The sequence below is a fragment of the Panulirus ornatus genome, chromosome 1, assembly GCF_036320965.1.
Source record: "Panulirus ornatus isolate Po-2019 chromosome 1, ASM3632096v1, whole genome shotgun sequence".
In the NCBI taxonomy this organism is placed as follows: domain Eukaryota; kingdom Metazoa; phylum Arthropoda; class Malacostraca; order Decapoda; family Palinuridae; genus Panulirus; species Panulirus ornatus.
This window is the reverse complement of record NC_092224.1, coordinates 20,834,150-20,850,927: the sequence shown is the minus strand read 5'-3', so window position 1 is coordinate 20,850,927 and position 16,778 is coordinate 20,834,150. Positions and strand designations below refer to the sequence as shown.

Genomic DNA, 16,778 nt, shown 5'->3' with positions numbered 1-16,778 from the left:
AATGCTGATGAAATAGTAGTATGTAATAAAGAGCTGGAATTTAAGGGTTTTATGAAGGAAACACACCTGATTTTATTGGAGTTGTGGAAACAAAAAACAAAGCTTACTAAAGGGTTAAGACCTCACCGTTTATATGCAAAGGGGACATTATAGTGAATAGTAACAGAGAAGATGAAGGAGTTTTGGATCTCCAAAAGAGGTAACTGAAAGTTTCCAGGAAACAGTAGTTGATCACCCATTCACACAGTACATAATGGGAAGGGTAATTGTAAGAAAGAAGTGCAGTGGTGTTGATATGTAATCCTCCAAAGAACTTTTAACAACCCATGTAGAAAGAATGCGAGATGGGGAGTTTACAAGAATATATGGTCGTAAAATTATTGGGGTTGATGCATGAGAATGACCATAAGTTAAATGAAGTAAAGTGGAATAGTACTGAAGAAAGAGAAATGGGAGAAGAACACATGTAATGGTGTTTGTGAGCAAGGCACATAAGGATAAAAATAAGTGGAGACTCTTTGCCATGGCTACTCCCTTGACGGAAGTTTCAGAGGGAACACACACCAGTGTTATAGAGAGATAGAACAAATATACAATGACAGTGTCTCGCATGGCCACCCCTTTGATTGAAGTTCTCAGAGGGAATGAAAAGGAAGTTTATTATTTGAGAAAGTTTCCCTAGAATCTGCTGCCATGAGTGAAAAGTCAACTTTAGTGACTCATTGAGAGTACAGTCTTGGCAAAGAAATTCTCACTCAAAAGTTTACAATTCCCTGCTACACATTCAAAAAAGATCAAAAATTTTGGGTCCTCTTCACAGAGTCCTCTAATACATCCTGCTAACAGCTACACAGTTTTCCTTTTAGAAAACTCAGTGTTAATGCTTTGGAAATTGTTGGAGGATGACTGGTTATAGGGTGAAATTATGCTGCCAAAGGAACTATCCTGGTGCAACAGGCAGTTTTGAAATAGAGGGGCTAAACTTGGTGTAAATTCATATTCATTGTACTTGTTTGGTTTGTTTGAATGTCTGCTTAGTTTTTTATTTATTTTTTTAAGTTTTTGGTAAGGAATAGGACATATATTGAAAGAATTTAAAGATAGTAATTGCAAATGAGTTGGATATGTTTATGGTTATGCAGGAAGCAGTTGTTGATATTAATAAGATGTGGTTTGCAACCAAAAAACAGCATTATTCTTTATGTAGTCAGTGCTATAATAGAATGTATAGATATGATTTTGTATTCTCCTCAGCTTCCAACGATGGTTCCTCAATTTGTGTTACTGAAGATTTTGAGGATAAAATGAAAAACCGTCTGGCTGTGGTGCTCAAGTATGTTGACAGCAATGAAGCATTGGAGATGCAGTGCATCTATGCCCTCCAAGCTCTTAGTGTTAAGCATCAACATCCCCCAGGTGAGGTGTAGAGTAAGCTGTATTTTGTAGGAAATCATGCTTTTGATAGTATTCCTGTTGGTAATGTGCATACTAATGCCAGTAATTTATACACATCAGTTAATTTGAACATTTCAACTGAATATGTAGTTTGTCTGCCAACCACTACCAGGGAGGTATGTTAACCAGTACTACCCACCTGGGTATTGAGAGGGTAAGTGACAGCTACATAGTGAGCCAGCACTCCATCTCATATCACCACTACTTATCACCTCCCCATTAGCCCCCTTCACTGATGTTCCCGTTTGATTCCTTGTCTTACGCACTTTATTTACCTTCTCCTAAAACATCTTTTTATCCTCCCCAAAATTTAATGATACTCTCTCGCCCCAACTCTCATTTGCCCTTTTTCATCTCTTGCACCTTTCTCTTGACCTCCTGCATCTCCCAGTTATTTGCACTATTTCCCTGCAAAAATTGGCCAGATGCCTCTTTCTTCTCTTTCACTAATAATCTTACTTCATCCCACCACTCACTAGCCTTTCTAATCTGCCCACCTCCCACACTTCTCATGCCTCAAGCATCTTTTGTGTAAGCCATCGTTGCTTCCCTAAATACATCCCATTCCTCACCCACTCCCCTTACGTCCTTTGTTCTCACCTTTTTCCATTCTGTACTCAGTCTCTTCTGGTACTTCCTCGCACAAGTCTCCTTCCCAAGCTCACTTACTCTCACCACTATCTTCACCCCAACATTCTCTTGATTTCTGAAAGCCTCTACAAATCTTCACTTTCGCCTCCACAAGATAATGATCAGACATCCTTCCAGTTGCACCTCTCAGCACATTAACATCCAAATGTCTCAATTTCACGCGCCTGTCAATTAACATGTAATCCAATAACGCTCTCGGGCCATCTCTCCTTCTATGTATATATATTATTTATTTTGCTTTGTCGCTGTTTCCCGCGTTAGCAAGGTAGCGCAAGGAAACAGACGAAAGAATGGCCCAACCCACCCACATATACATGTATATTTATATACACGTCCACACATGCAAATATACATACCTATACATCTCAACGCATATACACACAGACATATACATATATACACGTGCATAATTCATACTGTCTGCCCTCATTCATTCCCATCGCCACCCTGCCACACATGAAATGACAACTCCCTCCTCCCACATGTGTGCGAGGTAGCACTAGGAAAAGACAACAAAGGCCACATTCGTTCACACAGTCTCTAGCTGTCGTGTATAATGCACTGAAACCACAGCTCCCTTTCCACATCCAGGCCCCACAAAACTTCCCATGGTTTACCCCAGACGCTTCACATGCAATGGTTCAATCCATTGACAGCCTGTCGACCCCAGTGTACCACATCATTCCAATTCACTCTTCCTTACACACCTTTCACCCTCCTGCATGTTCAGGCCCCGATCACTCAAAATCTTTTTCACTCCATCTTCCCACCTCCAATTTGGTCTCCTACTTTTCCTCATTCCCTCCACCCCTGACAATTTGTCAATCTTTCGTCACTCATTCTCTCCATGTGACCAAACCATTTCAAAACCCCCTCTTCTGCTCTCTCAACCACACTCTTTTTATTACCACACATCTCTTTTACCCCTTCATTACTTACTTGATCAAACCACCTCACACCACATATCATCCTCAAACATCTCATTTCCGGCATATCCACCCTCCTCTGCACAACTCTATCTGTAGCCCATGCCTCACAACCATATAACATTGTTGGAACCACTATTCCTTCAAACATACCTATTTTTGCTTCCCGAGATAACGTTCTCACCTTCCACACATTTTTCAACGCTCCCAGAACTTTCACCCCCTCCCCCACCCTATGATTCACTTCCGCTTCCATGATTCCATCCACTCCCAGATATCTAAAACACTTCACTTCCTCCAGTTTTTCTCTCCATTCAAACTTACCTCCCAATTGACTTGTCCCTCAACCCTACTGTACCTAATAACCTTGCTCTTATTCACATTTACTCTCAGCTTTCTTCTTTCACACACTTTACCAAACTCAGTTACTAGCTTCTGCAGTTCTCACCCAAATCAGCCACCAGCGCTGTATCATCAGCGAACAACAACTGACTCACTCATCCACAACAGACTGCATACATGCCCCTTTCCAAAACTCTTGCATTCACCTCATAAACAACCATGGAGACATCACGCACCCCTGCCGCAAACCAACATTCACTGGGAACCAATCACTTTCTTCCTACACTTAAACATGCCTTATATCCTCGATAAAAACTTTTCACTGCTTCTAACAGTGCTTCTGTCAAGATGGAAAATGAGCAACATATCCTCGAAAATTATGTTTGGCGCTTTGATGCCTTTTAAGATTTGGAGGCTCCCTCATCAAAGTCAGAGCCAAATCCTACTAATACAATATGGGAGAAACACAGAGAACTGAAGGAAGGTTATGATCGCCCAAACAAGGTAGCTGCAACAGGACGAGATAGTAAGGAGCCCAAGGTTGCAGAGCTTTGGAAACGCAATCCAAGGGGACTTCACACAAGAAGAATTGGAATCTTTACATACCGAGTTGAAGCACTATGAACACCGCATCTTGAAAGTACGGCACATGACAGGCCGGCTAAACATTTTACAAGAGCAGGTCGATGATGATGTAGAAAAGTCGACAGAGGGTCACCGGATAATGCAGGAACTGACCAAACAGTAACATAAAGTAGATAAACTTCTTGAAGACCTTTAGATGAGGATCCTTCAAAATCACCTAGAACTCTAAATCATCTTCCATCCTGAGGCTTTGTACCTTTTTTGAGTATTAATCTGTCTTGAAAGGTGATGGACAGGTGAAGGGAGAAAGTGTAGAATTTGTCGTTAGTCGTCTTATTTTTTGACTATAGCATTGGTAGTGGTAGTTAGCTGATGCTGTAAATACCAATTTGATCGAAGTCATGATCTGTTAACCTTTTAATTTGATTAGGGCAGTATTCAAGCAAGTTATGCTGTATTAATTTCAGTGGCTGTTGATGAGAAACTACAAACATGATGTTGAAGTAGTTGTGGAGAGAATATTGCTGTGGCCACCCCCTTAAAAGAATTTGAGGTGGGAACAAGCTTCAGATATGTTTGTTGAGTATTCCTGGGAAATTATATGGGAGGGTATTGATTGCGAGGGTGAAAGCATTTACTGAGCATCGGATTGAGGAAGAGCAGTGTGGTTTCAGAAGTGGTAGAGGATGTGTGGATAAGGTGTTTGCTTTGATGAATGTATGTGAGAAATAATTAGAAAAGCAAATGGATTTGTATGTAGCATTTATGGATCTGGAGAAGGCATATGATAGAGTTGATAGAGGTGCTCTGTGGAAGGTATTGAGAATGTATGGTGTGGGAGGAAAGTTGCTCGAAGCAGTGAAAGGTTTTTATCGAGGATGTAAGGCATGTGTGCGAGTAGGAAGAGAGGAGAGTGATTGGTTCTCAGTGAATGTTGGTTTGTGGCAGGGGTGCTTGGTGTCTCCAATGTGTTTAATTTGTTTATGAATGGGGTTGTTAGGGAGGTGAATGCCAGAGTTTTGGAGAGGGGCAAGTATGCAATCTGTTGTGGATAAGAGGGCTTGGGAAGCATATGTAATATATCAGAACCAGATGTTTCCATGGTGTTCCTTTCTCGCTTCATATACCCTTGTTCAGTCTATTGAGAGTACACTAGTATGCTTATTAACAAGTTCGTTGCATCTTGCACAAGCAAGGCAGTCCTATGTGGAATGTACATATTTTAGAAATATTTTTCAGAAGCTTTATTCTCATGTCTTTATTATTTTTTCAGGTCTTTTAGAAAAATGCTTCAATGCTTTTTATGACTCTGAAGTGGTGTCAGAAGATGCCTTCGATGAGTGGGCTAAGTCTCAGGATCCTGAAGAATTGGAGGGAAAGGGAGTCTGTGTTAACTCAGTCAAAAACTTCCTGCGATGGTTAAAAGAAGCAGATGTTGAAGAAGCAGAAACTCATGCCTGAGGTTTTGCCCCTCTTACCTCCATAATTCTTCCCATAAGTGTTGATACAAAGAGATATTAATTTTTTGTTACTGAAGGACCTAATATATTACAGAAAATAAACTTAACTGAAAAAGGAGCCAAAACTGTGTGAAATAATTTATAACTACAGTGATCAGTGTCATGAGCCTGGCACGAAAGGCAGATATTACTAAGGCTTCCAACGTTCAATGTTGGAAAAATATAGGCTAGTGCTGTCAGTCTCCCTGGTGTCATCCTCTCAAGGATGAGGGTTACACCACAGGTAAGATGCAGCAAGCTGACATTCGAGTGGACTTATCAAAGTTATGCTGCCTCCACTGTGGTTTTTTTTATACTGTGTAAAAAGTGCACATGGACAAACGGTTAAAAGTGTTTTGTGAAAGTGCATATGGTTTTGTAATATTTGCTAGAGTGAGCATCTGTTGCATATTATTGTTATTGTGTTATAGCATAGTTAATATGAAAACTGCATTCCCTTCACTTCCAAGATATTGAGTGATTGTATAGAGGATATATGCATTTAGATACTTGAAAGCTCAGTTACTTGTTTACAGCTTGGCTCCTCATAAGTTTTGTAAATTATGGCTCAAATTCTGTGATTTATTTTGTATATTTATATAAATATTTAGTCGTGTACAGACCCGAGCATGTGCCTAAGGCTGGAGGATATGCTTGCTGGCTGCTGTCAACTCCCTTGAACTCTACTGCTGCCCAGGGTTGTTGACAAACTGTTGAGTTAAAATATGCAAAATGTGACATTTGCAACCCATGGTGAGTCGCTGTGTGTCCCATCAAGCGCTTGCTACTCCGCTAGTTGTTATGCCGAGGCAGATGGCCTTTGGCCTGTGCCCTTGACCCTGTGACTTGTCCAAGTGATGAACTGCTAAGGCTGTATCTGGCACAACCTGTACCCTTCCCTAGTTGACGCTCTTGCTCCATACTGTCCCTATTTGCTGCTGCTGAGCTTTGTTACACATTAGAGAAAAACTTTTTTTTTTTTCAAAGGGGTACGAGTTTAACATGACAGGACATGTGACTATGTGCTAAATATTGTGCTGGGCACAGGACAGAGTTCACTGTCTCACATCGTTAATGCGTTAATATAAGCAAAAGGAAAACTGGGGTTATATTTAAGATGAAAGTGCTATAAATTAATATTGTAAATCATATCGCCTCTGAAAATAAATTTAATATTTACAAAGCATATCTCATTTTCCCCGAGTCATATACATACACATCACTTTTTCCGATTCAACATAACATCAGCATGAAGCTTAAATTTATGTGCATTACCTTACACCTATGACCCTAAACATCCTCAGCTTTCTCTCCGAGGACACTTGTCAACACACCCCACCCCCTTTCTATGTGGAGATTTCAATGCCAACCATCCTGCATGGCTCAACATTCATCTAAGATCCCAGAAGGTTGGAAAACTGCTTGTAAATCAACAGCATCCCTTTGAATATCAACAAGCAGATTCAAAATCCAACAGGAAACCTCAATTATTAACTTTTGCATAAAACTTGTATGCTAAAACAAAATATTTGAACAAAGCCACATTAACTACACATAAGGGGAAAAAAATCGACCTTCAAGATAGCAACTGGGATAGGTTCCAAATACAACAAATTGGCAGATATTCCTTGACACCATTTACAACAAAAGCATCATCAACCAACTCTTACAAATGGTAAATAAATTTAAAAACACCTCTCCAGCCCCCAACATATGAAGCACTACCAACTCTTAAACAGCATCCCTTCTCCCATAGAAAACAAACAAATGAAACTAGCTAGACAGTCACATAAATACTTTACAGATTATACCTTGAAATAAGTGATCCCTTTTTCACACAAAATATACAATTAATCCTTAAATGCACTTGATTTCAATTTGGCAATCATATTTTAGACTAAATTTTCAGATCTCCAGTCCTAAGCTTGCAGAAAGACTTGTCCAAGTGATATGGTATACATGGAGTGATGTCCTGTCAATGGATTGAGTCAGGTTGGATCAGGTTATGGTTTTGAAGCATATATAATGGATGTAATCGTTGTTACCCTGCTAAAGGAAAATGAAGAAATGTGAAAAGAAATCCGATTTCCATTATATAATGTAGAATGCTTACAAAAGTAAAAAAAAATTACAATCAAATGAACTGACAACTTGTATAGATTAAACATAAAGCCAAATTACTGTGTGTCACCTGGTGAGTGGCCAAGTTCCTTGTGTGTCAGAGTAAGTATAAAGTAAACTCACGTATGTCAATGTACAATAATAAAGTTAACAAATAAACTGCCCAGCAGAGGATAAGATTTACTGAGGGTGAGGTAAGTATGCCAGTATTCTATACTATGTGACCCATCATTATTTATTTTTATTTATTATGCTTAGTCGGTCTCCCGCGTTAAGAGGTAGTGCAAGGAAACAGACAAAAGAATGGCCCAACCCAACCACATACGCAAATGCCCACACACGCACACATACAGACATAAACATATGTACATATTGCCTTCATCCATTGCCACCCCACTACACATGAAACAACAACCCCCTGCGCACCCGAGGTAGCGCCAGGGATTTGGACAAGAAAGGCCACATTCGTTCACACTTAGTCTCTAGCTCCCTTTCCACTTCCAGGCCCCACTTCACATACCCTGGTTCAATCCAATGACAGCATGTTGACCCTGGTATACCACATCGTTCCAGTTCACTCTATTCCTTTCATCTTCCTGTATGTTCAGGCCTTGATCGTGCAAAATCTTTTTCACTCCATCCTTCCACCTCCAATTCAGTCTCCCACTTCTCCTCGTTCCCTCTACCTTTGACAATATTTCCTCACTCATTCTCTCCATGTGACCAAACAAATTCAATATACCCTCTTCTGCCCTCTCAACCACACTTTTTATTATCACACATCTCTCTTACCTTTTCATTACTTACTCGATCAAACCACCTCACACCACACATTGTCCTCAAATATTTAATTTCCAACCCATCCACTCCTTCACAAAACCCTATCTATAACCCATGCCTCGCAACCATTACATTGGTGGAACCACTATTCCTTCAAACATATCCATTTTTGCTCTTCGAGATAATGTTCTCCCCTTCCACACATTTTTCAACGCTCCCAGAACCTTCGCCCCCTCCCCCACCCAGTGACTCACTTCAGCTTCCATGGTTCCATCCATTGCTAAGTCAACTCCCAGATATCTAAAACACTTCACTTCCAGTTTTTCTCTTTAAACTTACCTCTCAATTAACTTGTCCCTCAATGCTATTGAACCTAATATCCTTGCTTGAGCTTCGTTTCACTCATACCTCCTTTTTTCTCATCTTGGTGACATCCACACACATTTAAACACCCCAATTTCAGCCATCATTATAAGTTACTGTACACTTAATCGCCTTCTCCCGTGTCAGCAAGGAAGCTCAAGGAAACTGACGAGAATGGCCCAACCCACCCACGACAAATGTATATACATAAATGCCCAGACGTATACTTTTCAACATACATATATACACATGTACCCATTCATGCTTGCTGCCTTCATCCATTCCCTTTGCCACCCTACCACACATGAAACAGTGTCCCACCACCACCAGTGAGGAAGCACCATGAAAAGAAAAAAAGACCACATTCGTTCACACTCAGTCTGTAGCTGTCATGTGGAATGCTTTGAAACCACAGTTCCCTTCCACATCCAGGCCCCACAGACCTTTCCATGGTTTACTATTTATGCATTAATGTATAACCTATACATTTACACCTCAGAAACTGCATCCAACAAATGGTAGTCCCTGAAACAAGACTGTATAAGTGATGTTTAGCAGCCACACTAATGTCAAAATCTCTGGCAGGGAATTTCAACAGAGCTCTTAAACATAAGGCTCCTCCCAGCACCGCATCAAAAGTTACGTGTTGATTCCCAGCATTTAAGAGTTAATATCTTAAAAAAAAAATCCCCAGCAACTGGGCCTAATGATATTACTACCACATTAAACACTTGCACAACGACTAGTGGCCATACAAAACCTAAGGAAACTTGCCAATATAGTTACTATCCTGAAATCCTCCAAGCAATGCAACTTACCGTCCACCCAGTATGAATAATGCTGTCAATAACTACATTCCTTACTGATCAATAACAACTATGTGATATGTCCATATGACTCCAGAATTCCACTATTACCTTGCACTACACCTCCATCATTTAATTAACCAACCAAAACTCCCCATTAAAGCGTACTAATAACAGCAGATATAAACAGAGTGGACAGATTCTCACAAGAAAACTGCCAACACCATCGACAACTACTAGAAAAAGTTATTAACCAATTCAGATTCAAATATAAAACCTTCACACACTAAGTGGAATTCTCTAAGGAGGAGTTCTCTCTTCAGTCTTTCACTACATGGGCTCCCAACACCTTCTGCAGTCCACAATGTACAAGTTCTCTTGTGCATATGACCTCATTTAAACATTATAAAAATGTTGACTTTTTTTTATACTTTACCACCATTTCCTATGTTAGCAAGGTAGCACTAGAAACAGAAGAAGAAAGACCCTATTTGATCACATCCACTCTCTAGGTGTTGTGTGCAATGGACTGAAACCACAGCCCCCTATGCACAACCAAGCCCCACAAACCTTTCCATGGCTTTCCACAATTATTTCAAATCCTCTGGTTCATTTCTCTGACAGCACATCAACTCCTGTATACCACATAATTCCAATCAACTCTTATCTCATGCATACCTTTCATCATCCTGCATGTTCAGGCACCAATCATTTGAAGTCTTATTCACTCCATCCTTCCACCTCCAATCTGGTCTCCCCCAGCTCCTGGTATTTTTTCAGGATATTTTTAGTCCCACCCCCAAGTAAAGACATCTATAGTTGATATACTCCTGGAGAATCTCATGCTTCCCCAAGCTGACTGATACCTATCAAATACAATCTCATGCTTCCCGAGCTGACTGATACCCATCAAATATGAAACCAAAAACTGCAGAATTTTCGGAATGAAAAACAGTCCTTATACTGAGGTTTTCAAGCAGATCTATTGCCCTCAGAAAAGTACCAAAAACTGCACACAATAATACTTCATTGTATTTCACAGCCCATACAAAATAGAAAATGAAATGCTTCTATTCATTATACATAATTGGTTTCCCGTCAGCAAGTTAGCGCCAGGAAGCAGATGAAGAATGGCCCATCCGCTCAAATACATATATTTTATTATTATTATTATACTTTATTGCTGTCTCCTGTGTTATTGAGGTACTGCAAGGAAACAGACGAAAGAATGGCCCAAAACACCCACATACACATGTATATACATACACATCCACACACGCACATATACATACCTATACATTTCAACGTATACATATATATACATACACAGGCATATACATATATACACATGTACATACTTCATATTTGCTGCCTTTATTCATTCCTGTTGCCACCCCGCCACACATGAAATAACAAACCCCTCCCCCTGCATGTATGCGAGATAGCACTAGGAAAGACAACAAAGGCCACATTCATTCTCACTCAGTCTCTAGCTGTCATGTATAATGCACTTAAACCACAGCTCCCTTTCCATATCCAGGCCCCACAAAACTTTCCATGATCTACCCCAGATGCTTCACATGCCCTAGCTCAATCCATTGACAGCACGTTGACCGCGGCATACCACATCATTCCAACTCACTGTATTCCTTGCACGCCCCTCACCCTCCTGCATGTTCAAGCCCTGATCACTCAAAATCTTTTTCACTCCATCCCTCCACCTCCAATTTAGTCTCCCACTTCTTGTTCCCTCCACCTCTGACGTATCCTTTTTGTCAATCTTTCCTCACGCATTCTATGTGACCAAACCACTTCAAAACACCCTCCTCTACTCCCCTACTCCTCCTATTACCACACATCTCTCTTACCCTTTCATTACTTACTCGATCAAACCACCTCACACCAAATATTGTCCTCAAACATCTCATTTCCAACTCATCCATCCTCCTCCGCACCACTCTATCTACAGCCCACACCTCGCAACCATATAACACTGCTGGAACCACTATCCCTTCAAACATACCCATTTTTGCTCTCTGAGATAACATTCTCGCCTTCCACACATTTTCAACGCTCCAGAACTTTCGCCCCCTTCCCCCACTGTTACTCACTTCCGCTTCCACGGTTCCATCCGCAACCAAATCCACTCCCAGATATCTAAAACACTTCACCCCTCCAGCCCCTCTCCATCCAAACTTACCTCCCAATTGACTTGTCCCTCAACCCTACTGTACCTAATAACCTAGCTCTTATTAACACTTACTCTCAGCTTTCTTCTTTCACACACTTTACCAGGTATTGTCCAAAAGAGGAACAGAGAAGGGGACCAAGTGAGGATATTCCCTCAAAGGCTATGCCATCTGTTCTTAACGCTACCTCGCTAATGCAGGAAATGGTGAAGTATGAAAAAAAAAATTCCCAATCTCCAGCCCTTTTTCAGCACAAATTTACAAGCTCTTCACCATTTCCATTTACAACAATGGACACCCTATGTACACCAATTATTCTCTCAACTGCCACATTACTCGCCTATGCATTCAAATCACCCATCACTATAACCCGGTCTCATGCATTACAACTACTAACACACTCACTCAGCTGCTCCCAAAACACTTGCCTCTCATGATCTTTCTTCTCATGCCCAGGTGCATATGCACCAATAATCACCCATCTCTCTCCACCCACTTTCAGTTTTACCCATATAAATCTAGAGTTTACTTTCTTACACTCTATCACATACTCCCACCACTCCTGTTTCAGTAGTGCTACTCCTTCCCTTGCTCTTGTCCTCTTACCAACCCCTGACTTTACTCCCAAAACATTCCCAAACCACTCTTCCCCTTTACCCTTGAGCTTCGTTTCACTCAGAGCCAAAACATCCAGGTTCCTTTCCTCAAACATACTACTATCTCTCCTTTTTTCTCATCCTGGTTACATCCACATACATTTAGACACCCCAATCTGAGCCTTCGAGGAGTATGAGCACTCCCCACATGACTCCTTCTTCTGTTTCCCCTTTTAGAAAGTTAAAATACAAGGAGGGGAGGGTTTCTAGCTTCCCGCTCCCATCCCCTTTAGTCGCCTCCTACAACAAGTGAGGAATGTGTGGGAAGTATTTTCTCCTCTATCCCCTAATCCATTCCAGTTGCTACCCCACCCCATAGGAAAACAGCATTACTATACCCTGCTCAAGTGAGGTAGTACCAGGAAAATGGGCAAGAAAGGCCACATTCAGTCTCTAGCTGTCATGTGTAATGCATTGAAACCATAGCTCAGTATCCACATCCAGGCCCCACAGACCTTTCCATGGTCATTGTAGCCCATGAATCGCAACCATATAACATTGTTGGAACTGCTATTCCTTCAAACATCCCATTTTTGCTTTCCGAGATAACATTCTCTCCTTCCATACATTCTTCATTGCTCCTAAAACCTTCACCTCCTCCCCTACCCTGTGACACTTCTGCTTCCATGGTTCCATCCGCTGCTAAGTCCACTCCCAGATATCTAAAACACTTCACTTCCTCCAATTTTTCAACATTCAGACTTACATTCCAATTAACTTGTCCCTCAACCCTACTGAACCTAATAACCTTGCTTCTATTCACATTTACTCATAACTTTCTCCTTTCACACACTTTTTCAAACTCAGTCAGCAACTTCTGTAATTTCTCACATGAATCAGCCACTAGAGCTGTATCACTGGAAACAACAACTGACTCGCTTCCCAGGCCCTCTCATCCACGACAGACTGCATACTCACCCTTCTCCAAAACTCTTGCATAAACAAATTAAACAACCATGGGGACATCGGACACCCCTGCTGCAGACTGCCATTCACTGGGAACCAATCACTCTCTCTTCCTATTCGTACATATCCCTTACATCCTTGGTAAAAACTTTTCACTCTACTAGCAACTTACCTACCACACCATATACTCTTTAAAACCTTCCACAAAGCATCTCTATCAACCCTATCAAGTACTTCTCACATACAATCTTTAAAGCAAACACCTGATTCACACATCCTCTACCACTTTGCCTTTGTACAATGGAACTATGCATGCATTCTGCCAATCCTCAGGCACTTCACCAAGGTCCATACATAAACTGAATATCCTTACCAACCAACAACACAGTCAACCCCTTTTTCAATAAATTCCATCGCAATACCATCCAAACCCTCTGCCTTGCCAGATTTCATCTTCCACAAAGCTTTTACTACCTCTTCTCTCTCCACCAAACTATTCTCCCTGACCCTCTCACTTCGCACACCACCCTGGCCAAAACACTGTATATCTGCCACTCGTATCATCAAACACTTTCAAAATACTCCATCTCCTCCTCACTTCATCACTACATGTTATCCCTTCACCAGTGTTTCTTATGCACGTTATTTACCTCCTTCCAAAACATCTTTTTATTCTCCCTAAAATTTAATGATACTCTCTTATTCTAACTCATTTGCTCTCTTTTTCAAATCTTGCACCTTTCTCTTGACCTCTTGCCACTTTCTTTTATAGGTCTCCAAGTCATTTGCACTACTTCCCAGCAAGTATTGTCCAAATGCCTCTCTTTCACCGACAACCTTACTTCTTCATCCCACAACTCATTACCCTTTCTAATCTGCTTACCTCCCACCTCTCATGCCACATGCATCTTTTGCACAAACCATCACCGCATCCCTAAATACATTCCATTCCCCACCTACTCCCATCATGTCACTTGCTCTCACCTTTTGCCATTCTACACTCAATCTTTCCTGATACTTTAACACATCTCCTTTCCAAGCTCATTTACTCTCACCACTCTCTTCCCAACATTCTTCTTTTCTGAAAGCCTCTACAAATCTTCACCCTCGCCTCCACAAGATAAGTGATGAGACATCCCTCCAGCTGCCCCTCTCAGCATATTAACATCTTAAAGTCTCTTTTACATACCTATCAATTAACAGGTACTCAAATAATGCCCTTTGACCATCTCTTCTACTCACATATGTATACTTATGTATATCTCTCTTTTTAAACCAGGTATTCCCAATCACCAGTCCCTTTTCAGCACACAAATCCACAAGCTCTTCACCATTTCCGACACTGAACACCCCATGTACACCGATTATACCCTCAACTGCCACATTATTCACCTTTACTCCTCCTTGTTTCCCTTTTTAGAAATTTGAATACAAGGGGTAGGGGTCCAGCCCCCTCTTCTACAATTAATCTATTCGTGAAAATATTATGCTCAAACCCAAGCCAATAAATACCCACGAAATATGAAGCCAATAATCTGAATCTTTTGAAAGAGTACCCATTTAAATATTTAATTACAGGTAGTAATAAGACTCAAAACAGTATTTTAACCCAATTTTGTTTTCACAAAGAAAACAAATCTTTCTACTGAGGTTTATAAGCAAATCTATTGCTTTCACAAAAATACCAAAATATGTAGCTATTACCTGCATATTTTGGTAAATGTGAAGAAGAGCAAGGTTATTAGGCTCAGCAGGGTAGAGGGACAAGTTAATTGGGATGTAAGTTTGAATGTAGAAATATTGGAGTTGGGGGAAGTGGTGTTTTAGATATCTGGGAGTGGACTTAGCAGCGAATGGTACCATGGAAGCAGAAGTGAGTGAGAGGGTAGGGGAAGGGGCAAAGGTTTTGGGAGTGATGATGAATGTGTGGAAGGGGATAATGTTATCTCGGAGAGCAAAAATGGTTATGTTTGAAAGAATAGTAGTTCCAACAATATTATATGGTTGTGAGGCATGTACTATGGATAGGGCTGTACAGAGAAGGGTGGATGTGACGGAAATGAAATGTTTGAGGACAATATGTGGTGTAAGTTGGTTTGATTAAGTAATGAAAGGATGAGAGAGATGTGTGAAAGTAAAGAGTGTGGTTGAGTGAACAGAAGAAAATGTGATGAAATGGTTTGGACATATGGAGAGATTGAGTGAGGAAAGATTTACAGAGGATATATGTGTCAAAGGTAAAGGGGACAAGAAATGGGAGACCAAATTGGAGGTGGAAGGATGGAGTGAAAAAGATTTTGAGTGATCAGGACCTGAACATACAGGAGGGTGACAGGCATGCAAGGAATAGAATGAATTGGAACGATATGATATATCGGGGTCAACATGCTGTCAATGGACTGAACCAGGACATGTGAAATGTCTGGGGTAAACCATGGAAAGGTCTGTGGGGCCTGGATTTGGATAGGGAGATGTGGTTTCAGTGCATTACACATGACAGCTACAAACTAAGTGTGAACGAATGTGGCCTTTTTTGTCTTTTCCTGGCACCACCTCAGTGAAGCAGGAGGTAGCAATGCTGTTTTGTGTGGGATGGGGTAACAGCAGAATTGGATGAAGGCAAGCAAGTATGAATATGTCCATGTGTATATATGTATGTCTGTGTATGTATATGTCTATATGTTATTTATATATATATATAGATATATTTTTCTTTCAAACTATTCGCCATTTCCCGCATTAGCGAGGTAGCGTTAAGAACAGAGGACTGGGCCTATATATATATATATATATATATATATATATATATATATATATATATAGGGGAGAAACAATACTTCCCATGCATTCCTCACTTGTCGTAGAAGGCAACTAAAGGAGATGGGAGTGGGGGACTAGAAACCCTCCCCTCCTTGTACTTTAACTTTCTAAAAGGGGTAACAGAAGAAGGAGTCATGTGGGGAGTGCTCATCCTCCTCGAAGGCTCAGATTGGGGTGTCTAAATGAGTGTGGATGTAACCATGTGGATGTAACCAAGATGAGAAAAAAGGAGAGATAGGTAGTATGTTTGAGGAAAGGAACCTGGATGTTTTGGCTCTGAGTGAAATGAAGCTCAAGGGTAAAGGGGAAGAGTGGTTTGGGAATGTTTGGGAGTGAAGTCAGGGGTTGGTGAGAGGACAAGAGCAAGGGAAGGAGTAGCACTACTCCTGAAACAGGAGTGGTGGGAGTATGTGATAAAGTGAGTAAAGTAAACTCTAGATTGAAATGGGTAAAACTGAAAGTGGATGGAGAGAGATGGGTGATTATTGGTGCATATGCACCTGGGCATGAGAAGAAAGATCATGAGAGGCAAGTGTTTTGGGAGCAGCTGAGTGAGTGTGTTAGTAGTTTCGATGCACGAGACCGGGTTATTGTGATGGGTGATTTGAATGCAAAGGTGAGTAATGTAGCAGTTAAGGGAATAATTGGTGTACATGGGGTGTTCAGTGTTGTAAATGGA

General features: G+C 40.9%; 1 protein-coding gene across 1 annotated transcript in view; it reads left to right on the top strand.

Annotated features, from left to right (window-relative positions):
* Positions 1-6,641, top strand: part of LOC139757009 (uncharacterized) — a 438,069-nt gene extending 431,428 nt beyond the window's left edge. The window contains 2 exon segments of the mRNA XM_071677374.1: positions 1,255-1,416; positions 5,233-6,641. Of these exon segments, the coding sequence (XP_071533475.1) occupies positions 1,255-1,416; positions 5,233-5,420 (350 nt within the window). The 3' untranslated portion in view covers positions 5,421-6,641.
* The last annotated feature ends 10,137 nt before the right edge of the window (positions 6,642-16,778 follow it).